Source organism: Cydia amplana, chromosome 26 (assembly GCF_948474715.1).
Source record: "Cydia amplana chromosome 26, ilCydAmpl1.1, whole genome shotgun sequence".
NCBI classification, from domain to species: Eukaryota; Metazoa; Arthropoda; class Insecta; order Lepidoptera; family Tortricidae; genus Cydia; species Cydia amplana.
The window spans coordinates 7,888,179-7,916,120 of record NC_086094.1 but is presented as its reverse complement, the minus strand read 5'-3'; the positions used below and the strand labels follow the sequence as shown (position 1 = coordinate 7,916,120).

At 38.3% G+C, this 27,942-nt stretch overlaps 2 protein-coding genes across 5 annotated transcripts; one reads left to right on the top strand and one right to left on the bottom strand.

Annotated features, from left to right (window-relative positions):
- Nucleotides 1–159: 159 nt before the first annotated feature.
- LOC134660279 (uncharacterized) lies at nucleotides 160–19,741 on the bottom strand. Of its 4 annotated transcripts, none has more exons than XM_063516022.1 (10): nucleotides 19,674–19,741; nucleotides 18,236–18,340; nucleotides 17,444–17,611; nucleotides 16,112–16,184; nucleotides 13,705–13,838; nucleotides 11,291–11,348; nucleotides 10,491–10,628; nucleotides 8,769–8,827; nucleotides 7,992–8,043; nucleotides 160–3,485 (listed from the first exon to the last, which is right to left on the bottom strand). In XM_063516022.1, the coding sequence occupies exons 2-10, from the start codon at nucleotides 18,334–18,336 to the stop codon at nucleotides 270–272; spliced, it is 3,999 nt and encodes a 1,332-aa protein (XP_063372092.1). In that variant the 5' UTR covers nucleotides 18,337–18,340; nucleotides 19,674–19,741; the 3' UTR covers nucleotides 160–269. The 4 variants fall into 4 exon arrangements, with proteins under 4 accessions (XP_063372092.1, XP_063372094.1, XP_063372096.1 ...); XM_063516024.1 differs by having other exon boundaries at nucleotides 10,491–10,625; XM_063516026.1 differs by lacking the exons at nucleotides 13,705–13,838; nucleotides 16,112–16,184; nucleotides 17,444–17,611; nucleotides 18,236–18,340; nucleotides 19,674–19,741 and adding an exon at nucleotides 13,145–13,376.
- Nucleotides 19,742–20,023: 282 nt separating this feature from the next.
- On the top strand, nucleotides 20,024–26,878 carry LOC134660286 (uncharacterized). Its single transcript, XM_063516037.1, has 5 exons — nucleotides 20,024–20,380; nucleotides 21,826–21,962; nucleotides 24,168–24,341; nucleotides 25,795–26,398; nucleotides 26,778–26,878. Exons 1-5 carry the CDS (start codon nucleotides 20,323–20,325, stop codon nucleotides 26,816–26,818), a joined length of 1,014 nt encoding a protein of 337 aa, XP_063372107.1. The 5' UTR covers nucleotides 20,024–20,322; the 3' UTR covers nucleotides 26,819–26,878.
- The last annotated feature ends 1,064 nt before the right edge of the window (nucleotides 26,879–27,942 follow it).

The following is a 27,942-nucleotide window of genomic DNA, read 5'->3' as shown; positions in this document are numbered from 1 at the left end:
TGTACGATATAGTAATTCACGTGCGAATAGGTAATTCTCAACTCGTGTAGATTTAAAACAATGCCCTAAGTCGTCATTTAAAATTCGCCACTCGTTGTGAACTTCCTATTTTCGCACTTGTATCCTAAATAACTGTTATTGAGCCTAACTTTTATCAATTGTAAGGCACATGTCTACATTCATAACTTGTTTCATACAATTTTAAATTCTAACTACAAACTATTGTACACAAACTAGCAAAAATAGTCTTAAATCGTTACAAAATACAGTTACAACAGAAACTTTAACTTGTGACCAACTACCATCGGGCAGAACTGGTTACTACGAATCACAGAAGCCGACTGCTTGTCAATAGACAGAATAAACTTCCCCTTCTCATAATTCCCGAAATCATTAGTCACCGTCCACAGTTCCGTGTTCAGACCAGGATTTTGGTCTTCCAACAAATCGAAAATCAGGTTCAAATCCTCACGCTCCTTGGGTAGAATCTCAGCCGGTATTTTCACCATCATCTTGCAAACGTCTTCCAATTCTACTGGAGACAACTTCATGCTGTCCGGCTCAATGATCTTTGGATCATCGGACGCGTTTTCCAAAGACTGTTCGATGTCAATATGTTCTATTTTGTTTTTGGTATCTTTATGCGACGAATCCCATTCACCGATTCTCAAATCGGGGAAATCATGCTTCAGCTCAGTCTTGAGCTCATCGACAGTGAATTCATTAGATATTTTGACTTGTACTTCTCGTTTAGTTGCGTTTGCTTTCTTTAGTTTTTTCTCCTGTTTTTTGCTTAGTTTTTCCATACTGGAAAGTGGTTTGAGAAGGGACTGTAAATGGCCTAGTTGGAATTGTACCGCATTGTCGCCTACGAAAGTGTTGAAGTCGGTACTTCTAATGACTTGAGCGGAGAGCTTATCTATTTGTAGTACTACATCTAACTTCGCCTTGGTTCGAACTGTGCTTATAATCCTCCAATATTTAGTTCGAAGTCGAGTATTGTTCGATTGAAGAATCGATATGACCTCTTCAGTATCCAAATAGGTTTTAACTACCATACTTACAATGCCGACGGCACCTCTGTATTCTGTAGATTTCAAATTGATTTGCAATTTGGAACTAGCTACGGTTAAAGCTTCGTCGATCCAACAGCGCGAAGTCATGTTTACACAAATAACGAAAATTACGCCGTCGAAAAGATATATGTCGTGGAATTTAGGCATAGAGATTTCATTGACAACACCATCTATAAATGACTTGTAAACGATATTCTCTAAAGTTTTCTTTATAGCGTGGAAGAGGTTTTCGTCTACGCGCGATTCCGGATAGTTAGTAGGGCCCACATACAGTTTCAGGTCATCGGCGACTACATCAGAATAGTGATTCGTTCGAATTCTTGTAAGAGAGTTCGAAATATCAGCCTCGACTGGCACGTACAATAGTTTCATAATCTTCTCTTTCACCTCCTTATTCTCGTTTTCATCGTCGTAATATTGATTCTCTTCGAAGCAGGACTCGCGTTTGTGTCTATCTATTATCCTGAAGCTAAGTTTATTGGCGTCATATTCCGGATCAAAATCAGGCTTTTTGATAATTTCTAGAGATTCCGGATCGACGCCGAACTGCCGTTTCTGTTTGCCAGCTACATCAGAATAGTACTTCCAACAATCCGGTTTCAAACGAGGGTATTTTTGTTGAAGTTTTGAAATTATTTCAGCGGATTCTACATTGGCTAGTTCTTTTGGCAGGCGGAGGACGATTCTGGTGTATCTAACTAGTGTTTTAATGTCTCTAAATATTAGCTTCCAGCCGGTAGAATTGACGAATTTCGGTAATACCTCTGTCAAGTAATCCTTAGTCTCTAAGCTATCACAAATGTATATCACAGCGCCGTTAGACAGGTAAATGTCTTGGAACTTTGGGATGATTAAATTAGCGAAGCGCTGTTGTTTTATATCCCTGTGTAAAAAATCTTTGAAGAGTTGCTTCAGCCTCCTGATGTGTGTGCCTTCGAGTTTGTTCTGCGGGTAACCATCGAGAGTGATTGCGATTTTCAATTCCGGTTCGACATGAAGGTAGTTTGTTCTTCTGTGGTAAGCGATGCCCCGGTTACTGTCTATGTTTACATTGCTGTTGCTCCTGATCAGGTTGTCGCTGCTATCAGCGATAGATTCAGACTTTTCAGATTCTGCGGCTGTCGATTCTGAAGCGAGCTGCTTGTCCTCATTGGCAACATCAATCTTACAGTTATTGTTGATTTCCTCCGACCAAATGATCATTTCATTCTTTTCACTTCTGTAATTAACGTCTTTTAGTTTCTTTAACACATCACAATTATTTTCCAATTCAGTGATGTTCACTTTATCTTCTTCTTTATCTGTCCTATCAGGAAATTCTACAAAATAGTCTGTTGCTCTCTCGTTCTCGTCTGGTTCCTTCGCATCATTTGGTGGGTCTCCGCCAGACAGAGGTTTTAAACTGCAGTCGGAAAGATTTCTGGGTGTATCTTCCCCCCTAAGTTCGTTCAAAAGCTTCACTCTCGACGAAACACTGTGCAGATCTTCTTTCAAATCGGAGATTAGACATTCATAGTAAATCTCAGTGTACCCGGACAGTTCAAACTCGATTTGCTCATAATTTATAACATTTTTAAAGGTGGAGCCTCGAATGATTTCACCAGAGACTCTGTCTATTAAAAATGAAGTGTATTCAACACCATCAAACCTCTTATGCGAGTAGACTCTCCACGAATCAGTTTTCAATGTAGGATTGAAATACTGTAACAGTTTGAATGTGTCCTGAGCAGTCGCCGGCCAGGCTGAACTAGGTATCTTCAGGTAAGCTAGACATAACCTCTTGATCTTAGACTTGAGTAGAATAAGGTTGGTACCCATACGTTCCTGCAGGCCTGGTGAAATCCTGATTATCCAGTTCCTAGTATCCATGTCCCTACAAACACAGACAATAGCGCCCCTGTTCAAATAGTAATCTAAGAAGTAAGGTACGGTTTTTAAAAGGCCAGCCTTTACTTGCATATCCATAACTTCCGCGATCGATCGTCGGAAGAGTTCCAATTGTCTGAGACGCATTTTTGATTTAGGATAGCCGGCGAGCGCTATGACAATTTTCAACTGGTCTTCTATAATATCCGCATAATCAGTGTTCCTAAACTCTATGAGCCTATTCGTCTCATCGGCTTCATCCTCGCTATCGCTGTAAAAATCCGCGTATTTACCAGTATCCCAGCTACTTTTGGACTTTTTACATCCAGGGTTCTTACTAGTACCGTCAGTGGCTTTGCTGTGCTTACTATACGTCTTACTGCCTACACGACTATCAGTTTTCTGTGTACATTTGCTATCAGACTTATCTGCAGAGTTCTTTCTGGTACCGTCGGAGCAGAGTACGCAAGTGGAGGCGGTGGAGGCTGCGCCTTCGGAGTCCCAGGAGCACTTCGGCTCGCTACTGCAGAGTTCGGGGGGGCTCTGTTGATAAAACACCGTTTGTGGGTATGGGCAGGGCCGGATCTAGGGTAGAGCGAGTGGAGCGGCCGCTCTAGGCGCCGGATGGCAAGGGGCGCGCCAAAATGGCAAATGAGAAAAAAAAGACGCGAGTGTGGCGGGGGGGTTGGAAAATACGCTTGTAAACTTCAACGAAGGGCGCCAAAACCCGATTTCGCTCTACCCTGATCAAGGGCTCGGGCCGGCACTGGGTATGGGTATGGGTTGTGTAACGCTAACCATACCGGAGCATGCGACAAGCGTTCATGCAGAGCAAAGCCACTGGGTACGTCTGATCTCTCGCTGCTGTCATTCTGTCAGAATACGATGCATTCGAAACGCCACTTCACCATAACAACCGTAATTTAATTCACACAAGTCTTTCCAAAACCTTAATATTATAACCTCACAATTTACGCAGCAAAATGTACGACAAAACGCAAGTACGCAACGCGTAATAGATATGACTCGCTGTCAAGTTGCGGTATGCCGGTTACTTATTAGGGTTCCGTAGCTAGACAGTTGAAATCATGTATCTCTGTTGCCGCTATAACAACAAATAATAAAAATAAAATAAATATTTAAGGGGGGCTCCTATACAACAAACACGATTTTTTTTGCTCTATTTTTGCTGATGGTGCGGAACCCTCCGTGCGCGAGTCCGACTCGCACTTGGCCGGTTTATTTTCTTTTGACTAAAGTTGTGTCCACCAGGGGGTCCTAAACTGTGCGCCTCGGCGCCCTGGGGCGCCGTGGACAGTGAAGAGCGGCGCCGTGAGGCAACCCTCCTCACTATGTTTCCTATCTATTTTGTATAGCCTAGCTAGGTTAGGGCGCCGCGATTAAATTGTATACTTTGCAAGTGCGCCGCGGACTAAAAAAGATTGGGAACCCTGGTGTTAACGAAATACTGAATTTCCCGGTATTTATGTTTCTTGCACCGGCAACCATAAGGATTTAAACCGCACCGCTTAACTATTAAAACGCCAAAAGTCAAAATGTCCGGTCGAAGTTTCGGTTTGCATTTCGGCAGGTTCCGGTCGGTTTGTGTTTTCAGGCAGATCATGTCTAAACTGAAGGTTCGGTTTTGGCCGAAACTAGAGCATAACCCAACTTTTTTAGGGTTCCGTACCCAAAGGGTAAAAACGGGACCCTATTACTAAGACTCCGCTGTCCGTCCGTCTGTCCGTCCGTCTGTCACCAGGCTGTATCTCACGAACCGTGATAGTTGAAATTTTCACAGATGCTGTATTTCTGTTGCCGCTATAACAACAAATACTAAAAAACAGAATAAAATAAAGATTTAAGTGGGGCTCCCATACAACAAACGTGATTTTTGACCGAAGCGAAGTTAAGCAACGTCGGGCGGGGTCAGTACTTGGATGGGTGACCGTTTTTTTGCTTGTTTTGCTCTATTTTTTGTTGATGGTGCGGAACTCTCCGTGCGCGAGTCCGACTCGCACTTGGCCGGTTTTTTTGGTTACGGTCGTACATTAATCATTAGAAATCATACTATCCTGCAATGTTATGTACCGCACATCCCCAATACGTATACTCGTACATAACATAATATAAGGAAATAAATAGTATTAGTAAATATTCATACATATTTTGTCGAAAAACGATGAATAAAAACATTTTCACAACACCAACTGGTAACGGTTCTCTTGATTATTCGAAAACTGATAGCAAAGTTGCATTTTATTCATATGTGAGGCAAAGTAATCAAATGCAAATTTTGAGTTGTTTTCTTATGTTTGCTGGTAGAATTGACTTTTATAAATGATGATTTTGAATGATAAATATTTAATAACATTAATTTGGATTTGATTTGGTTTGATATCTTACAGTTAATATTTTCTTCGGGTTGGTGTGGTGAAAAATTTCGCAACGCTATCAATATTAGAACGACCAGTTAAACAACAACTTTGCCCCCTTGTAAAACAAATAACTATTCCATGCAAACCGAGGTAGTAGATAAATAAAATGTTTAAAGAAAGAGTAATAAGTTGACTAGCGGTAAGTATGGCCCATCATACAGCGGAAAAAATCAGTTAAAGGGTATAGCCGGGTAAGCATGGCCAAACTGCCCTTAGCGAAAAAAACAATTTCCTTTTACTGGATTATTAACCTATGTATATGTAGTGCTTTCACCAAATATTAAGCCTCAAATGCTTCAGATTTAAAAAAAAAATGCAAAAAAAGAAAAATCATTTTTATTTTATTACAGCCAAAGTACTAATCCGATTTCTTTGTAATTTGGGTATGTTGTATATACCATTAAGGTCGCTTTCTGAAAAAATTAATATTGAATTATCTCTTAAAATAATAGTAAAAAATTTAGATGAAAATTTTCAGAAAAATAAAAAAAATACATGCGAGATAGCGACAGTTATCAAATTTACATATTTCATGTAGAATTTAATAATGTTTAACATATATTTTTTTCAAATATTAAAATCGGGATTAACAGTGTTAAAATCTCGAATTTGTAACATCCCATAATACCTTCTCTTCATACAAAATAACTTGTACGTTATACTAGAAAGTTATATTCCCAACGCAATTTGAATTTAGAACGCGACTTATTTCGCTGAGCGCGGACCTTAAACTCCGTGGCTGTATGCGGCTAGGGCGAACGGCATTCAGAGATTTAAAAAGCGGCCAAGTGCGAGTCGGACTCGCCCATGAAGGGTTCCGTATTTAGGCGATTTATGACGTATAAAAAAAAAACTACTTACTAGATCTCGTTCAAACCAATTTTCGGTGGAAGTTTACATGGTAATGTACATCATATATTTTTTTTAGTTTTATCATTCTCTTATTTTAGAAGTTACAGGGGGGGGGACACATTTTACCACTTTGGAAGTGTCTCTCGCGCAAACTATTCAGTTTAGAAAAAAATTATATTAGAAACCTCAATATCATTTTTGAAGACCTATCCATAGATACCCCACACGTATGGTTTTGATGAAAAAACATTTTTTTGAGTTTCAGTTCGAAGTATGGGGAACCCCAAAAATTTATTGTTTTTTTTCTATTTTTGTGTGAAAATCTTAATGCGGTTCACAGAATACATCTACTTACCAAGTTTCAACAGTATAGTTCTTATAGTTTCGGAGAAAAGTGGCTGTGACATACGGACGGACAGACAGACGGACAGACAGACAGACATGACGAATCTATAAGGGTTCCGTTTTTTGCCATTGCGCTACGGAACCCTAAAAAAAGCGCGGGAACAGGAAAATAGGCACGAATTTTATACAGAGCGTTAACGATTGAAAAATGTCTGTTCCTTTGATGAATAAAATACGTCACATTCTAAATTCAAATTTGTAAAGACTGCGTTCACAATATACTTCATTCTTTTATGACTACTTAGCTTTGCTTGTATGAAGAGAGAGTATTATGGGATGTTACAAATTCGAGTTTTTCACACTGTTAATCCCGATTTTAATTTTTGAAAAAAATATATGTTAAACATTATTCAATTCTACATAAAATATGTAAATTTGGTAACTGTCGCTATCTCATTTTTTTTATTTTTCTGAAAATTTTCATCTCAATTTTTTACTATTATTTTAAGAGATAATTAAATATTATTTTTTTCAGAAAGCGACCTTAATTGTATATACAACATATCCAAATTACAAAGAAATCGGATTATTACTTTGGCTATAATAAAATAAAAATGATTTTTCTTTTTTTGCATTTTTTTTTTTAAATCTGAAGCATTTGAGGCTTAATATTTGGTGAAAGCACTACATATACATAGGTTAATAATCCAATAAAGGAAATTGTTTTTTTCGCTAAGGGCAGTTTGGCCATGCTTACCCGGCTATACCCTTTGACGTTTCCAACCAAAAGGTACTACATTGTCGATTGTCGATAAGTTTGATTTCAAATTGATGCCATATATGGAAATAGCGCCTTATTGACAACCGACCATAAGTACCCTTTTGGTAGAGAATGACACAAATTTTACGAAATAAAGAAGTGCAAGCCAGTTCCAATATTAAATAATTGAAAGTAAATTATGCGGGTCAACACAGAACGAGTTGCCTCGCGAGGAAAATAGCCGGGTCCACACAGAGCGAGCATATGCGCGAGGCAATTTCCTCACGCACAAAACGGGCTGTGTAGACGTGCCATCGTTTGTCTTAATGTGTCTTTTCCAGTGCCGGATTAAGATATTTTGATGCCCAGCATTTCTAGTCACCAAGATTACATTGAATTTTCTTGGTAAATTGAGTGACGTTCATAGCCGCATTACTGCTGAGAGTGGACTCGGGCGAGGCAGGTCTATATATGCTCGCTCTGTGTGGACCCGGTTAATGCCGCGCCAAGCAGCTCGGTCTGTGTAGGCATGCCTCTGGCGAGGCAATATTCGGCGCTTCGGCCGAGAGAGGGGCCGAATATTCGGCGTTCGGCCAAAACCACTATTCGGGGCATCTCTAGTTGAAATTTAACATAAAAGTTTAAGCAACTTACCGCATCACCAGCACCGGCTCCAAAGCTGCCGTCGGCATCATTAGCTTCACTCCTGAAAGAAACCATAATATGAAGTCAGCAACAATAGTTGCTATGCGGGCAAGGTGTTCAAAATGATCTTGACGCGACTTTCATTTAAGCAATTTGGAAATTTCTATTTCTATGGTACAATAGATAGCAGGTTTATTAGAATGCGCACTGCGTACCGCAAGCCAAAACGCCTCATACTTAAAGCACAGTGTAAAAAGTAACAGTGGACAGACGCCTTTGATGTTTGCGTAAATGCCGACACCGCAAAAACACAGTAGGGTCACAGACTTGTACACAACTCTCAACTCAACAATTAAAACATTTCAAATAAGACACACTAGCCCTGTAAGTAGTACCGAGCTACTAAAAATGGCGATGTATGCAGCTCCGGTGCACGCCTTGCACCCCGCACGATTGCCCTGTCTATAGTTCGTTTTTTTTAGCATTAGAAAGAACTTGAAAGAAGGTAAGCGATCTTGACATGTCTTTTAATTGAAAAACGCTTTTTAAATATCAGTAACTATTACTTATGAAAGCAGAAGAATATAAATGATCGTATTAGTTTCATAATTGTTACATATTTGCCGTAACTTATTTTTAAAATGTGTTTTTCAATTAAAAGACACATCAAGATTGTTTACCTTATTTGTAATGCTAAAAAAACGAACTATAGACGGCTCCGAATGACTGTATTGTTTTATAGACTGTGCTTAAAGTCTATCCTATTAAAGAAATCCTCCAACTTACTTGTCAATGGTGCGGACGACAATTCTACCATCCGGCAGAAGTTGGCGACTACTTGAACTCTGAAACAAACAATTAAATATATAATTTCCAGTTTTTATACCCTAGATATTAAATTAACAATTTTATACCCTAGATATAGTCTATCATTAGAGGGATTAGAGTATAAAAATTGTTACAAAACTTATTACCACAAACCAAATTGCACTTAAATGTAATAACAATAACAGAAGAAAACAAACTTATTTTATATTTGTATGCCAAATGGCAAAACATAGTGAAACATAAGTCATTGTATAAGCTCTGTATATTCTGTATATATTCAACCTGTGTTTACAAATAAATAAATTTTGATTTTAATTTGATTTGACAGAGGAGTCTTAGTAACAGGGTCCCGTTTTTACCCTTTGGGTATGGAACCTTAAAAAAGATTAGTAAACTAAATCTAAGTTATTTTGTGTTATATGCAATAGGTCTCAGCCATTTGCTATCTATAGTTCGTGTTTTTTAGCATTAGAAAGAACTTGAAAGAAGGTAAGTGATTTTGACATGTCTTTTAATTGAAAAACACTTTTTAAAAATCAATAACTATTACTTAGGAAAGACGACATCCGTCTGACTCTGGGGCCATACTGGATGAGGGTTGCTGCAGACAGATCCCAATGGAGACAGTTGGAGGAGGCCTATGCCTTACGGCACACCGAACTAAGAGATATATTATAAAAAATAAAAACATTTGTATATTCAATTGTAACTTGATATCGTTCGGAATAAATGGCTATATTATTATTATTATTATGAAAGCAGAAGACTATAAATGATCGTATTAGATTCATAATTGTTACATATTTACCGTAACTTATTTTTAAAATGTGTTTTTCAAAGACACATCAAGATTGTTTTCCTTATTTCTAATGCTAAAAAAACGAAGTATAAATGAGGTACTCAAATAATGTCAAAAGTCAAATGATAATCTTATTTTGTGAGTTACTTACAGACTTTTTCTCCGCCTGCTTGAGCAGCAACATCCGGTGCTTGCACAACACCTGCGCCTCCTGCAGCTTGAGATGCTCCAGCTTTAGCTTGAGCTCCAGGCTACCGCTCAACACCCGCTCAAGTTATATGTGGTTGTGTTACTTACAGACTTGTTCTCAGCCTGCTTGAGCAGCAACATCCGGTGCTTGCACAACACCTGCGCCTCCTGCAGCTTGAGATGCTCCAGCTTTAGCTCGAGCTCCAGGCTACCGCTCAACACCCGCTCAAGTTATATGTGGTTGTGTTACTTACAGACTTCTTCTCAGCCTGCTTGAGCAGCAACATCCGGTGCTTGCACAACACCTGCGCCTCCTGCAGCTTGAGGTGCTCCAGCTTTAGCTTGAGCTCCAGGCTACCGCTCAACACCCGCTCAAGTTATATGTGGTTGTGTTACTTACAGACTTCTTCTCCGCCTGCTTGAGCAGCAACATCCGGTGCTTGCACAACACCTGCGCCTCCTGCAGCTTGAGATGCTCCAGCTTTAGCTCGAGCTCCAGGCTACCGCTCAACACCCGCTCAAGTTATATGTGGTTGTGTTACTTACAGACTTCTTCTCAGCCTGCTTGAGCAGCAACATCCGGTGCTTGCACAACACCTGCGCCTCCTGCAGCTTGAGGTGCTCCAGCTTTAGCTTGAGCTCCAGGCTACCGCTCAACACCCGCTCAAGTTATATGTGGTTGTGTTACTTACAGACTTCTTCTCCGCCTGCTTGAGCAGCAACATCCGGTGCTTGCACAACACCTGCGCCTCCTGCAGCTTGAGGTGCTCCAGCTTTAGCTTCTCCAGCTCCAGATTCATGTCTGGCTCCAGGCTGCCGCTCAACACCTGCTGTACAAGTAATAGGGTTGTTGACACATGTTGAATTTTATAACTAAATCTAGTTAAATAGATAGAAAATGAGCAATTTATCACAATACATTGGAAACTTTCGAAACGGCTTCTAACGTTACATGGTGACGTCACGATGTATTGTATGTATGTATAAACTCTTTATTGTACAAAACAACAAATTAGATAAGCACAACGCAAATTCTACTCGACACGGAAAACTGTTGATGACTCTGGATACAGGCATTATCAGTTATTTCAACTGCCTGCGTGCTAAATAAATAATAATAATAAAACACAAATTTATGGCACAGGATAAGCAGTACAAAGGCGAACTTATCCTTATTATTATTGTCATTTTGTTAGAAGCGTTTCGTCAGTAAAATGCGAGTGCCAGACTACTACTAGACTACATACCTATTTGGATTTGGAAAACGGTCGCGGAATTAATATGTAACATAATTTTTTATGCCAATGCCTGATGCCTCATTGTTTTTAAATAAAAGTTTAACTTTGATTGTATGATGGCGGATTTTGCGGATGAATTATGAATTATAGCTCCGCCTAAGGCGACAACCATGGTTTGGAGCGAGACACAGCGATCAACCTTTGGTTCCCACCTATGGTTGTCGCGCAATGCCGTGGCTAGGCCGTAAACTTACCACATCATCGTCCACCAAGTCTTCCATGTTGTCACCGTTGGCCAGAGTTTCTTGTCTCCTGTGAAAAGATACAACCATTAGCTTTCATATAATCCTCCGCCCCTGGTAATGAAATTACTCAATTAAAATTGAGGGGAATTTCATAATCAGATATCTTATAATTTATAATCACCATTTATAGTGGTACATAAAACAGGCAACACATGATGCAACCATCCATCTCCTGCCGCATAAGGGCATCTTTTACTATTAGCTTTCATCAATTGACCACAGATTTATATAGAACCCAGATAGTAGTCTGTGCAGAAAGAGGCGAGTAATAGAATGTATTCATTCCCTTACTATTCCACAACTCTTCTCTCACATATTCTAATGTAATTTTTCCTGCTATTCAAAATTGACCATTTTACCCGAACAAGACCGGTGATCATAGAAAACTAGATAAGGCTTGAAAGAGAGAATCAAACCAAAGGGCTGTGTCTCATTCACACTGATTATAGTATAGATATGACACCATAAGATTGTGAACCCGTTAGTTTACGAAATGTAGGTTAGATTAGTTTGTGATCTCGCTACCATTGCATGGTTGTGTTGACTTAAATAATGTTGTTGGCATTATTGTCTAATGATGTCATTGCTCCTGTATCAATACACAGATATGATGCAGGGATTGGAACCGGTTTATTGCAAAGACTTCGAAATAACCATATATTTCGAATTAGTTTATACTCGAAATGTAGGACTCTGTTGTGCGTTTAAGTAACGAATTCATACTATAATTGCCCAATTAGAAATTAAATAATTAGCAAAGAATGAAAAAATACAGTTTTAGTTGTCATACAATAAATACTGGATGCGGTCTCTGCTGATATGATGGTCTACTTTGACTTTTCTTTCGGGCACCCGCTTTGTCCATAATACTCATTCCAGAATACATAGTATACCTCAATGCTAATGGCATAACAATTCAAAGATTAACATCTTGCCCGGAGGACAAACACAAGTTAAAATGAAAGCCAAAAAAGGTTACACTTAATCTAAAATATGCATCCGCAACGCAAGATTCGTCGACTGGTCTGCTTAACTTGCATATCTTTAGTAATAATTATAATAAAAGCTAAGCATTATTGTTACTGTTATAGTTGTAAGACATTTGCTGAACGCGGCCAATTTTAGCAATCAAATTAACTTTTGGCACTATAACGTACGAATCGTCATAACATGGCATGGATCACTGATGACTGATGAGTCTGCTTACTAACCCCTCGTATGCGGCCTGTCAAATTTGATGTCATTTAAAACAATAAACTGATTTACAGGGGTAAACAAAAAACAATGTGGAACATGACACGATGTGCAATTGTCGCATTTGAGTACCTGTTCCAGTGTACCTAATATTAATAACAAATGCTGTACTTGCACTTTCTAACAGTTAAGTTTCGTATTGGAGACACATCAAGCATCAGATTATAATATCATGAGGTCAATTTTAACCTGTCATATCCCAGTGGCTCAAATATGAGTCGTAATTATAAGGCGTTGAAAGGTCCTGGGAAACGAGAGGCAAAGAGGAAAACCGGCATGGGTACTTCAACAGTTTCAACAATAATCAAAGTGCATAAAGTAATTATTCATGGACATTCAAATATTCACTGCATCCAGTCAAAACTTTTGTTTACAATAATATGAACTTACGTTTTGTTCTTATCCATTTCAATAGATTGAAAATACTTATTTAGAAGCATGGCGCAAGTCGCAACAAACAAAGTACTTGTTTCGAAACCTAATTCACGAACAAAACACAGAAAAACAGCTCCACACACTTTTAATCTCACGTTTACTGAAAGTACTTACATAGATTCAGCAAAAGTTTCAAATATCACAAAAAAAACGAAATAACAAAAAGTAAGCACAACTTATCGCTAAGTAGTCACGCGGCCATGTTAGTATAGTACCGGAAATGCAAAGCGGTAAAGCGCTGCAGCGGGCGAATGACAGAAGCTTTCCGTTATCGGAGTGCTCTCATTGGCCGAAACAGCTAAAGATAATGATGGCGGCGATGAGCAAGACGTTCATTGGCCAACTATTTTTTATACGTTCAAAAGCGGGACCCACGTAATTATCACAAACATCCAAAGTGAAAATTGTTATAATGTTATACAGGTTGTCCCATAAATGATACGTCACAGTGACACTGGAGGTAGACCGCCAATAGGACCCAAACCAACTTGTGACATCTACTGTATTTATACGGAACCCAAACTTGCTTTTGCAAACTACTAGAAACGGAGTTTTTACGTCAGTGGCTCGGCGCCCATCCTGTGGAGGCATGCTTTAAAATAAACACTTGTATTTGTCTGCTAAAGATATTTTATTAATAAGCAATAATTGGTTGCATGTTTTGGTAAACATACCTCGTGTTGGATCGGCTGCCAGTGCTGCCGTCGTCTTTGAAACTACGATCTTCACGATTGCGAGGATTTGAGTTGTTATTCCGATATCCCGAGATATCTTTCTTGTCGAATGGTCTTTTTGCTTTTGCATTGCTCTGTTAGGAAAAAAAAAACTTATTTTAAGAGCACTTTTATCATTCATGAACATGAATCTATCCTACCATCTATGTTCATGAAATATAGTGTGTCAAAGGTGTTTGATTTCAAACATGTAGATGGTCAAGCAGATCTTGTCAGTAGAAAAAGGCAGCAAATTTGAAAAATGTAGGCGCGAAGAGATATCGTCCCGTAGAAAATTTGAATTTCGCGTTTTTTTCTACTGACAAGATTTGCTTGACCATCTATAGACAGAGAGAATCATACTATCTTTGTCTAACACTAGTACTAGCACCCAAAAGAAAAGGATGAGTATAGTTTTTTTTGTTCCTATTTACTGACAAGATTTGGTTGACCCAGTATATAGTTGGCCAAGTCAGTAGAAAAAGGCGGCAAATTTAAAAGGGCATCCAGGCTATAAAGTTGCAAAAAAAATACTCTAGTCGTAGGAATCGTAGGATTGGGATTGTTTGGGTCGGGATTGGGTTGAATTAAAGGCTAGAATTTACAAAACGTTTTATAAGCTTTTATTTATCTTGCAATGTTTGTATTTATGTATGTTCGGGACAAATCTTGCAAGCTAAGTTAGACCTACTTCCCTTTATTCTATTGTACTGAAACTTCATATACGTATGTAAGATGGGTGATAATTAGGGATGTACCGACTAGTCGGGAAAGCCGACTATCCGACCACATTTGTAGTCGGCGATTAGTCGGCAAAAAAGGCCGATTAGTCGGCCTATTATTAATTACAGAAAGCAGGACATAAATAAAATAAAAAGCCAATATTAATAAAATGCCCATTCTACTCAAATACGTATTTAGGGTACAAAATGTGCTTATGCTCATATTAAATTCATGTATAGGTAATTATGTAGGTGTATAGTCGCAGTAGCACAGAACATCTTTCAGTTGATATTGAAAGCGCGACGACGCAAGGAGTAAAAAAATATATTTTCACCTCAGCAGCTCGAACAAGGGTACTTTGATTCTTAAAAACAGTGAGCAAAATGCGATTTTGCTCACTGAGTGAGACAAAATGACATTCAAGTGACCTTTATTGTCAAATGTCATTTCAACATGCGGGGTCTAATAAAAGTTCGAAATACTTGGGTTCTATTATCTCTGTCCCTTTCACACTGTTAGCAAAAAGAAACAGACAAAAAAAAGTTAAAACGACATTCAACGGTATATTCACGGTTTATAATAGACCCCCGAAAAACTTCAGACCGCATCGTTCCAAACCACGTACGAATATGAATTCTTAATAATTAATAAATAAAAATAAAGTTTAAGATTTCATAAAACCTGATAAAATACTATATTTTAGGTATTTTATTGTACAATTAAAATAACGAACTCAAAAAATACACAGATCATCACGCAAAATTAATTATTTTACTTTTAAGAATTTCTACCATAGTTGACAAATAGTACGTATCCGCAATTCGGACCGTATCTTACAAAGATTTTTTTTGTTGTCAAAGTTGGCGATTGAAGTGTCAGTTAATGTTTGTTATTTCTATATTATTTTACTGAAATTTATTATTACGTTTTGTTTTTGTGTTCCATTGCGGTAATTAAACTTAATTGTTTGTGTATATTAAGAAAACATGAGTGCAGGTATTAAGTGATGAAGAAGGATTACATTTTTCAAGTTGTCTAATAGGTATATGTTCTCACTGCGCTGAGGTGAAAAATGTTGTGTACTACACGAGATCAAAGTTATTTACATCTCGTGCGCTTTTGAGTCCCTTACTACGCTCAAGATTCTAAATTCGAAAGATTCTATAATAGATTCACGAGCGTAGCGAGTGAATCTATTATAGAATCTTTCGCTTGCACGGGACTCAAAATAAGCACTCGAAGAAATATCAAACTTTGATCACTTGTTGTACAAATAACTATTTCAAATGCATCCGAGCTTGAATATAGCTACTACAGTTGCCATACGAATGTAATGTAATCTTTATCGGGAAGTAACGATTATGAACTTGGCCGAGTGTTGGCCGACTAGCCGACCGACTAATCGGCCATCCGAGCGCCGATTAATCGGCTAGTCGGCCAGAACCATAGTCGGTACATCACTAGTGACAATGCAATAGTAGCAGTCAATCTGATGATGGAGACAGGAGGTGGCCATAGGAACTCTGTGATTAAACAACGTAACCTGATTGTGTATGGGTTTGTTACTTTTGTTAGAATTATCTCGATGAGTATTAGGTGCCCGTTGAAAGAAAACTACAGACAGCGATTAAAATGACATTTTTACCTTATGAGCAACGTTGATATTGAGCTTCAGAGGCTCCGTTCTATTCAGCTTCATCATAGCAAACTTTGCTTCCCTGTAAACGAAATTTTATTTAAGACAAAAAATGGAAATACCTAATCTGACATAAAGCGAGTTATGAGACCGATGAATTATAACTACCTTTAAAGGAGCAATCCTTGTTTATTTATTTTTAAGTATATTTATTTATATATATGTCGGCGCAAGGCACCTGTAAGCTTATAGTGGCTGAGGCCCGTGAAGGTGGCCCGCATTTCTGGTCAAATGTTTACATTAACAGCATTAGGCGTGATTGTCACAGAGTACGTCGTTGTTCTTTAAAGCGGGGCGGTTATTGTAAACACTGCCGAACGTAGCCGTGTAGTAACTATTTATTAATCTGTGGCCGTGGGTCTGGTATTAAAATGAAATTTGATATTAGTTCTTTGTTCTGAGTTTAGCTTTGAATGCCGAGCGGGCATTAAGATTTGGGCCATGGTTGAGTTGGGACGCGTGCTGTCCCGTAAGCCCGTAACCGCGCCGTGCGATTTCGTGTGCGCTTTAAGTACTTGTACCACTTGACCGACGGATTCGTTTCCGTTTCTTGATAACTTGGTGTGATTTCTTTGTGATTTGGAACTTAATTGATTGTTATTGTGAATTAGTGACATTCGGTACCTATACGTACATATAGTTACACTAATTACTAGTGTCAGTGAGTTTATTGCATTAACATTGTATTGGACTTGTGTGCGAGATATGCCCTGTTTCCGCCCACCACGGAGCCGATGCCTGGTCCCCTGATGCCTTCATAGAGCTACCGGCTCCGACATATGTGACGTCCCACGGCAAAAGGTACCTTATGGCGGTTGGCGCTTACGCTATTATTAACGCCGCTCCAATATTATTACGGCGCTATGCGACGTAAGCGCCAGCCGCCATAAGGTACCTTTTGCCGTGGGACGTCACATATATATATTTCGGGGATGTCAGAAACTGCTCTAACGATTTCGATGAAATTTGCTATAGGGGGGTTTTCGGGGGCGATAAATCGATCTAGCTAGGTCTTATCTCTGAGAAAACGCGCATTTTTGAATTTTTATGTTTTCCGAGCAAAGCTCGGTCTCCCAGATATTTTTTTATACTACGTCATACATTTTCATCAGTAGTGAAACTTGTGACATATGGTGTCAAGTAGCGGTACTGATAGTTCCTGACGTTAGATGTCGACTACAACAACTCGCGTTTTGGTACGGAGTTACTCCATACTAAATAACTGATGTATGGAGTTACTCTTTATTTACTTATATTTCTCTACGGTCAAAATCCACATACCCTGGCGTCTCAAACGCCACCAACGCGTATCTCTTGTCCGGGTTCCTGCTGACAAACACCTCGGTGAGCTGGCCGTATTTAGAGAAGGCGGTGGCCAGCCCATCGTCGCTGAGGCCGTTCGGGATGTTGGTTATGTAGAGCCGGCAGTGATCCAGGTTTACAAAACCACTGCAAGGAAGGATGTTGATATTACCAAAGAGAATAGATAGTATAGAGGGGTCCTGTCATAGTAAATTTTGTAGTCACCGTAAATTTACAGAGATGGCCATGCGATGGTTGAGAGATCCTACCTGACCTACCTCTTATATTTAGGTGAGCAAGACCTATTAAAACATAAGACATTATTACAACACACATAAAAAATATTTATAAATATTTAATGTAAAGATTCAATTTCAGCTTGTGGTAAAGTTAGAGAAATTTGAGATTATGATGACATTGCCACACTTGACGCAAATGCCATGCAAAATTAGCTAGGTACTAGGTTGGTTCACAATTACAAGCCACCAGCTTGGATTGCCTTGCTTGCACCTGAGAGGTGCTCGAGGCATTGTCACAGAATAAATAATAGTAATATCATACAAGGGACACTTCCTACAAAACCGAAATTTGACAGCGATTCAGGGACGGTTGTGCACGCAAAAGGACGTCAAGTGGTACCAACCCTAATAATTGCTCGGAGCAATGCTGAGCCGAATGGAGCCGAGTTTGCCCGAAAGGAGGAGTGTCCCCCACTGTCATTGTGGCCGCGTGTAAGTATGTTTGCGCCGAGCGAGGTTTTATTATTATTACCTGCCACTGTCATCAGCATTCTGAGGATCATAACTTGAGTTGTCGTAATCCTCCTTCATCGGGTCCCAGTCGTGATTGTACCCTCTACTCCGACTTGCCATTGTGCTGTACAGAGAGACATAATTATACTAGCAACCCGCTCCAGCTTCGCAAGGGTTAACAAATTATACACAAACCTTCCTCAAGAATCACTCTTTTGATAAGGAAAACTGCAAACTTGGCTTGTTCTAACTCTAGGTATAAAATTAAGAGTTGCTAAGCATACATAATAAGTTTACTAGACACATACATTTTATTACTCTAAGATAATATGTAGGTAAAAGAACATTCAAATAATAATAATGTAAACTGTGTTGATTAATAAGCATAACACATAAGGAAAATAATGCCCCATACTGATCTGACCATGCTTGGTCAACAGTTGACCAAGCATGGTTTTATCAGTAGGGGGCATTATTTTCCTTATGTGTTAAGCTTATTAACAAGTTGCTCAAATTCAGTAGTAAGCCGGGCAATAATCAATGTAGTTTCCAAGATACAGTTTCTAAATTTGTATATCTAGTAACATAAAAACAAGCATATTAAAGGCGGGAAAGAAATAAGTCCACGTAAGAGTAATTTATAATACTTTTTAGAGGTAACCTAAATGACCGGACACAATACTAAATTAAATAAAACTTGGCAGACTCGAGAGTTAAAAGTAAATGTCAATATCGTCACAAGATGCTGATTTAATTCAAAAGCGGCCAAGTGCGAGTCGGACTCGCCCATGAAGGGTTCCGTATTTAGGCGATTTATGACGTATAAAAAAAACTACTTACTAGATCTCGTTCAAACCAATTTTCGGTAGAAGTTTACATGGTAATGTACATCATATATTTTTTTTAGTTTTATCATTCTCTTATTTTAGAAGTTACAGGGGGGGGGACACACATTTTACCACTTTGGAAGTGTCTCTCGCGCAAACTATTCAGTTTAGAAAAAAATGATATTAGAAACCTCAATATCATTTTTGAAGACCTATCCATAGATACCCCACACGTATGGGTTTGATGAAAAAAAATTTTTTGAGTTTCAGTTCGAAGTATGGGGAACCCCAAAAATTTATTGTTTTTTTTCTATTTTTGTGTGAAAATCTTAATGCGGTTCACAGAATACATCTACTTACCAAGTTTCAACAGTATAGTTCTTATAGTTTCGGAGAAAAGTGGCTGTGACATACGGACGGACAGACAGACGGACAGACAGACAGACAGACATGACGAATCTATAAGGGTTCCGTTTTTTGCCATTTGGCTACGGAACCCTAAAAAATGTACGTTAAATGTAGCGATAGAAACACATGTGGATGTGAGATTAAAGAAATAGCATTGTACATGTACAGTATAGGATCTACTTCCAATTGCTAAACTGTTGTTGGAATATTTTGATAACTCACTTTTCACAATTTCAGGAAATGAATGACAGAAACAACGAAATGCTGCCGGTGAAAACAAAGACAAGCAACAAGGGTCAACAACTGCTCACTGCTCGACATTCGACAACTGACTTTTTTTTAATTTCGTTCACGCCTCTTCCTCTTTTGTGTAGCGCCGCCACAACAGCTGTTGCCACATAGAAAATAATAAACTTGATGATCCGAGTATGTATGAAGTGGTGGAAGTACGAAACCCTTGGAGCTTAAGTTAGTTGTGATGTCATTATTTTGTTATTTAAAGATTTAATTTAAGAATAAAGATTTACTTGTCTATATTGTGTTGCGGATTTTCTATTTCATTTATTTTGGAATTGAACATGCGCAAAACGAAACGCAATGTTATGACATCAACTTTGACAGCTGCAATTCCTTAACCAATTTACATTTGCTGCTATTTACTATTCTTCCGATTGAGTCACAATCAAATTATACCCCTTATTACAAAGAGAGATGTTTTAGATTCGTCTGGAAATTACCGTATCCTAATTTCCGAGAACGTAAAATAATGTTACAAAGCCATACATAACCTATCTTCGTTCACTTGTGATAAGAAAATTTGTGAATAATATTGAGAAATATTCCATAGTAAATAAGAATTTAAATATGAAGAATGGATGATTTAGAGAAGCACGCCTCTTCATATCAGCAGGACCAGGAAATACTGGATGGTACGTATGGTTTACGTGATATTTGAACGAGTAATTTGAGACAAAGTTGATTTAATATCTTCTTAGAAACCAGCAACAGGTATGTGAACTGAGACGCACTATTTCGTTTTATGCGATACTTTTCATGTTTGTATGCACCCGTTTTTACAAAATGATATGATATTTACGGCTGCAACTTTCTTTGGAACAAATATAAGTGATTCATACCCCTTTGAAATTTAATGTTACTAGTCTGCTACATCGTATTAGGCGCAGTTAGATACGAAAATTGTGTTTTAAAGACGTTTCTTGCAAAACAAAACTAATACACGATTTCTTAACAACCTTTGACTCTTATGCTAAATGCTATAATAGCAATATAAAATGTTGTTTGGTTGTAATCATAACAAACATCAGATGATAAACACTTATTTACAAATTAGAAACTACGGTAAAATTCGTATTAGAAACAAACAAGTATTGTATTGTTCCCGTTTAAATCTATTGAGAACTTGTATAGGTTTAAATTCTTGTTAGCAAATGTTTCATGAACTATAAAGTACTTAAGACTCCCCATCAAACTCGGTTTTCCATACAAACATAGTTACGCTCTCATTTTAAAACGACTAGCTAGATTGCTCTGAAACTTTGTACTTACAATAGGATAAGGTATATCGAGTTCTGTAATTAGTTTATGTAGCTTCAGATACCATAGTTAAAAAAATACAGCAAATTTATGTTTTTCATACAAATCTTGTTTTTGCTTTATTTCGTTTGTTTTATAAACTGGAGCTATATAAACTAATTACAAAACTAGATATATCTCATGTCATTCTACGTGCAAAATTTCTTTACAATCCAACTCATAGTTTTAAAATGAGTACGAAACTCCATTTGTATGGGAAGGTGAAATTCGGCCGAGCTTACAGGGGACTCTTAATACTGCTAATACATGTTTTATTTTTTGCTAAAATTAGAAAATCTTCTCATTATATTATTTATAAGTATACTATAGATAGTGGCTCTCTCATGATATGATGATAAACTTAAAATGGTAAACATAAAAAATATTTACTTTGTTGAAATCATTTCCTCTTACATTTACTAACAACAGTTTGGATATGATGGTCGTTCTTGTCTATGTCACAGCTTGATAAAACGGTGTCCGTCACTTTCAATCGCACGGTGTTAAAAAGTGACGCATATTTTGTCGCATGGATAAAGCCATCTATAATAGGCCTGCTGTACGGCTAGGATGGCTGACTCTTTATCATTTGTCACCATGGCTGTCACGTTCTAACAAATATGTAACTGCGAAAGTGACACATGACATGACAGGTGATAAAAATGCGAGCATGATAGCTGGTCTGGATTCTATGTGGATGATAACACTGTGTAAAAATCGTAAAACTTTGAATCCGAGTACTCTAATTTGCCCTCTCTCGTCACAAATCCCTTGTTTCCAGCCCGAGGCATCAACATGACGGTAGAGGAGGTGGCGGGGCTCCCGACCGTGAAGTACTCTGAGAGAGTGCAGTCGCTACAGCTCAACGAAGAGGACTTGTCATTCCTGAAGGGGCTCCGAAGGCGGATCAAGAATCGGGTGAGGAAATATCTGATGATTCAATGTTATAGCCAAGTTTTTTGGGGGGCTACAACATACTATAGTTCGTTTTTTTAGGTTAGAGAAAGGTATCAATCTTGAAAAACACTTGAAAAATAAGTCAAGACAAATATGTAACAATTACGAATTATATACGATTATTTACATTGTTTTGCTTTCATAAGTAATTTATTTATTTGCGTGAAACCTAGCCTAATAAGTTTAATTTGGGCTAGATATTAATATTTTTTACACTCCTGATCACCGATTAAAAATCATCGTGTATAAATGCACGTGTCCTGACTGACTGATTCATCAACGCAGAGCCGAAACTACAAAAGATAGAAAGTTGAAATTTGCACACCAGATTACATTTATAAAGTGTACAAGAGATAAGAAGCGATTTTGAGAAATTCAACCCCTAAGGGGGTTAATAGTTACAGATTTTTAAAAAGTGTTTTTCCATTAAAAGACATGTCAGGATCGCGTAGAATTTTTCTAATGCTAAAAAATACGAACTATAGAGCTAGTTATATATTAAATATCAACTCAAGTGTTTTCGATAAAGTAAAGACGATAAGCACGAAGAACTTCGTTCATTTACCCGGCTGTTGCCCAAGATGCCGACGGAGATATAAGTTAGAATGAGATATATAAGGCTATTGTAATATGCAGGGGTCACCAAAGACCTTTATTTTTAGGGTTCTGTACCTCAAAAGGAAAAAAACGGAACCCTTATAGGATCACTCATACGTCTGTCTGTCCGACCATTCCCCCCACCCCTCCTTTATCTCCGAAACGATTGGGCTTAAAATCGTCGGGTGACAAGTAAAAGTCACTAACTAACATCATTGAAATTATTGGACAATAAACCGTGTTACAAGTGTAATAAAGTGCATTGTTACTTTAATTTTTTGATAGTTCTTAGTGACTTACTTGTCACCCGACGAAATTAAAAAAAAAATACACAAAATAGTTCTTTACTTATAAATGACAGGAAAACTATTAAAAATGTGCAGTCAAGTATGAGTCGGCCTGAATGGACGGAACTCTTGGAACGCGAGTCCGACTCGCATTTGGCCGGTATTTTTAACTTATTTAATTAACTCAAGTACAAACGGACTGCGAAGGTCATTCTATTTTAAAAACCGTACCCCGGAAAAAGTTACCCGGAATACCTTTATAAAGGTAAACATTTTCCATGTTAAAAACGGTGCCTTTATTAAGGACGAAATTGTCGACGAAAGAAACGGCGCCTTTTTAAAGGACAATTTATTTTATGAAAGAAACGTTGCCTTCGGGGATTTTAAACTAATTGGTTACCCCTGATGTAGTGTGTCAATCCAGTGGCCACTTAACCCATCTTTTTGAAGAAACTTATGCTTTCCAACCAAGCGTGATTTGGTTAAGTACTGATGTCTATTTTTTTTTGTTGACACTTGTATATATATATATATATACATACATTATATATATATATATATATATATTATATATTATACGTAATATATGTTTAGTATTTATGTATGTAGCATGTATTTTATTTTATAATAATATTTATGTATGTTATTTACTTTTGGACATTTAGGTTAGTTTACTTTTAAAGTGTTACTGTACATTCCGTAAGTTTGTCTATCTAATTTGAATTCTCCCCTCATCTACTCGAAGGTTAGCCGGAAGAGATCCCTTACAGGGATAAGTTCGCCTTTGTACCTTTATTTCTGTAAACATTATGTAAACCTGTGTTGTGTACAATAAAGTGATTACTACTACTACTACTACTACTACTCATCATCTTCCTCGCGTTGTCCCGGCATTTTGCCACGGCTAATGGGAGCCTGGGGTCCGCTTGGCAACTAATCCCAGTAATTGGCGTGGGCACTAGTTTTTACGAAAGCGACTGCCATCTGACCTTCCAACCAAGAGGGTAAACTAGGCCCGTTGGGATTAGTCCGGTTTCCTCACGATGTTTTCCTTCACCGAAAAGCGACTGGTAAATATCAAATGATATTTCGTACATAAGTTCCGAAAAACTCATTGGTACGAGACAGGGTACTACTATTACTGAATCGCGATTAGAAAGGGATTGAGATAGCTGTCAATCCATATTGATTTTGACGTAAGTGTATGGAAATCTGTTATTTCTAATCCCTCTCTGATCGCGGCATGATAATACTACTACTACTATTTTTTTCATATTTCCAGTTGGCGTCCCAAAACAGCCGTCGGCGAAGCTTGGAGCACCTGCGGCGGCTGACGCGCGAGCTGCGCAGCGTGCGCGCGCGCCGCGACGCCGCGCTCGCGGAGCGCCGCGCGCTGCTGCGCCGGCGCGACCTGCAGCGCGGCCGCTGTCGCGCGCTGAGGCTGCATATATCGCTGGTATATGTTTTTTTTATGAAAAATGTTTAGTAGGTACGTGCACCGGGGTCACTAGACTCTAGAGGAGTTACCAATGTGTTGCAGAAAGTTTTTTGACATATTGATTTCGCCGATAAATGCATACTATTTTGGTGGCATAAAGCTATCAAGTTTAATTAAAGGTGATGTTTATGGCAGTTGATTTTACTTTTCTGGGGTTTTCGTTTTTGTAGGAGGTCGCAGCTCTAACCTAACCTAACCTATTTTTCTGGCAGCCATTCGTTTTTGTAGGAGGTCGCAGCTCTAACCTAACCTAATCTATTTTTCTGACAGCCATTCGTTTTTAGGGTTCCGTACCCAAAGGGTAAAAACGGGACCCTATTACTAAGACTCCGCTGTCCGTCCGTCCGTCTGTCACCAGGCTGTATCTCACGAACCGTGATAGCTAGACAGTTGAAATTTTCACAGATGATGTATTTCTGTTGCCGCTATAAGAACAAATACTAAAAACAGAATAAAATAAAGATTTAAGTGGGGCTCCCATACAACAAACGTGATTTTTGACCGAAGTTAAGCAACGTCGGGCGGGGTCCGTACTTGGATGGGTGACCGTTTTTTTGCTTGTTTTGCTCTATTTTTTGTTGATGGTGCGGAACCCTCCGTGCGCGAGTCCGACTCGCACTTGGCCGGTTTTTTTATGAATAAAGCTTAGTAGGTACGTGCACCGGGGTCACTAGAGACTAGAGAGCGTCCGATGCATATCCGATCCGATTTTTTGTCAGCATATTTTGGGGCCACCTTGTATTCGGTCTTTTGGGTGATGCCATCTTATACCTTTAAACGAGCAATTCTTGTATATATGTCGGCGGCCGATCTTAAGATCAGGCATATCGTGAAACGTGAAAATCTTTATTAAATTATACAACGGGACTCAATCGCGTATCTAATTATAATAATTATTGTATCGCGTTGTATAATTTAATAATGTGTAAAAATCGTGAAAGTTTAAATCAGTGTTGTGAAAATCTTTGTCCCGTTGCCTGAGTCGACGGAGCCCCGCTACGCGGGGCTCCTATTTCTGGGCAGTTTGCCCTTCGGGCATCTAAAGCAACCTACCGAACCTATCCTACCTATATATTGGTTTAATGTCACTATCGTCAAAACATTACACAGGAACATTACGATCTGCCTGATCTTACGATCGGCCGCCGACATGTATATTTATTTATTTAAATATATATTTTGAGGATCTCGGAAACGGCTCTATCGATTTGGTAAATTGGCTATATGGAGGTTTTCGGGAGCCAAAAAACGATCTAGCTAGGTCTTATTATAATATTATAGACTAATGCTACTGTACTGTAATGCCCTTCCGTAAGGCTGCCGGCATTAGTTGTAACTGAGCGGAACGGAGTAGTGTAAAGGCAGCCTGATGTCTTAAATTCTTGAATGTCATAAGTATTTCTCTTTACAGGTCCTACAGGAGCGCTCAGACCCCTCCCAACTTCCAGAGCTAGACGCCCTAGAATCTCCAACGCCCAAAGAAATCAAGACCCCCAGCTCCCCAGACCTCAGCGAGAGCTACCGAGACCTAGAAACAGAAACTTTCGAATGTCGAATCGAAAAACTAGTCCAAAAGAGCGTCAACCACATTTTTGATAAGAAAAAAGTTTCAGCCAAAACCGTCTTCCTAGATGACAAAAATTGTTACCAGAACGCCTTTGTTAAGGACAAAATTTTCGATGGAAAAAACGGCGCCTTTATAAAGGACAAAATTTTCGATGGAAAAAACGGTGCCTTTATAAAGGACGAAATTTTCGATGAGAGAAATGGTGCGTTTTTGAAGGACAAAATTTTTGATGAAAGAAACGGTGCCTTCAGTGATTTTGATGACAGAAAAGACTTTATAAAGGATGAAATTAGAAATGCCTTTATAAATGACAATGGGATGAAGGAGTATGATAAAGTGCTGAAAGAGGAAAATGGGGGAGTGTTGGATCTGTGTGTAAAAGCTAAGAGGAGTCACGGGAGGAAACAGTCGGCGCCGAGGCGGATCGCGTACGTCGATGATTATAATGGTAAGTAAATAATGAGACTAATAAACCGGCCAAGTGCGAGTCGGACTCGCGCACGAAGGGTTCCGTACCTTTACGCAAAAAAGGCAAAAAAAATCACGTTTGTTGTATGGGAGCCCCACTTAAATACTTATTTTATTTTATTTTTAGTGTTTGTTGTTATAGCGGCAACAGAAATACATCATCTGTGAAAATTTCAACTATCTAGCTATCACGGTTCGTGAGATACAGCCTGGTGACAGACAGACAGCGGAGTCTTATAGTAGTGTGGGGCCACAAGACATAGAAAAATGATAATAAGTTTTTTTTCTTTTAAATAAACAATTCTTATATCGTAGATAAATAGTTAAAAATTAAAACTTATACTTCTTTCTCATTTCAGATGTGGTCCTGGATTTGAAAATAAAAAAAGAAAATCAGTGATATTGACAAACACAATTAAAGTAAGAATTTAACTGTAACCAAAAAACATAACAGATTATACAAAAAGTAACCATAGGAATAATCAGGTTCAGAAATATTACAACTAGTACAGATGTAAGTAGTGCATAATTATTTTCCATCGTATTTTCACGGAAATGTACGTGTGTGTAACGTGTCTTGCTATTTAGAATAGAATAGAAATAATTTTATTCGTGAGCACAAACACAAAATAGAAACAGATGTAACAGATATAACAGAGATATAACAAGAGATAACAAGAGATATAACAGAGAATAAAAGATATAACAAGAGATATAACAGAGAATAAAAGGATAAAGTGCCACGAAACGGTCTCACCTCAGCATGTTGCTGGCGACTTCCAGCGCTGATCTTCCGATGAGACCATCCGGTGAAACAATCACGACAGGCAACATGAATACAAAACAAAATTAATATATATATTTCAGTTCAGTCAGAACAAAATTAATATATATACTTGGTCAACCAGATCTTGACAGTAGAAAAAGGCGGAAAATTTGAAAAATGTAGGCGCGGAGGGATATCGTCCCATAGAAAATTTGAATTTCGCGCCTTTTTTTACTGACAAGATTTGGTTGACCAGCTATATATTTCAGTTCAGTCAGAACAAAATTAATAAGTATGTATATTTCAGTCAGAACAAAATTAATAAGTATGTATATTTCAGTCAGTCTCGGTACAAAAAGTACTGAGGTTGACTGAAGTAGCATGATAAATACGAACCTTCCCGAGATAATACGATGGAATACAATTATGTTATATCATAATTAATATCGAACGAATCACAATACCGGTATTGAACTCGATATTGGCCATCAATACCGGTATTATACCGGTATTGAAAATTACCATTTATAAATCTTTTTTTTTAAGAGAAATAGTCAGTGAACACATTTTGTAACACATTCATAATTTATTGACAGAATCCATACATTTTCTGTACCAATACAACATTGATAAGGGGCTGTTCATAAATTACGTCATCTATTTTTGACGATTTTTGACCCCCCCTACCCCTAAAATCATGCTTCAAATTACCCCGTTTCCTCCTACGTCATGCTACCATCATCCGATGTCCAGACCCC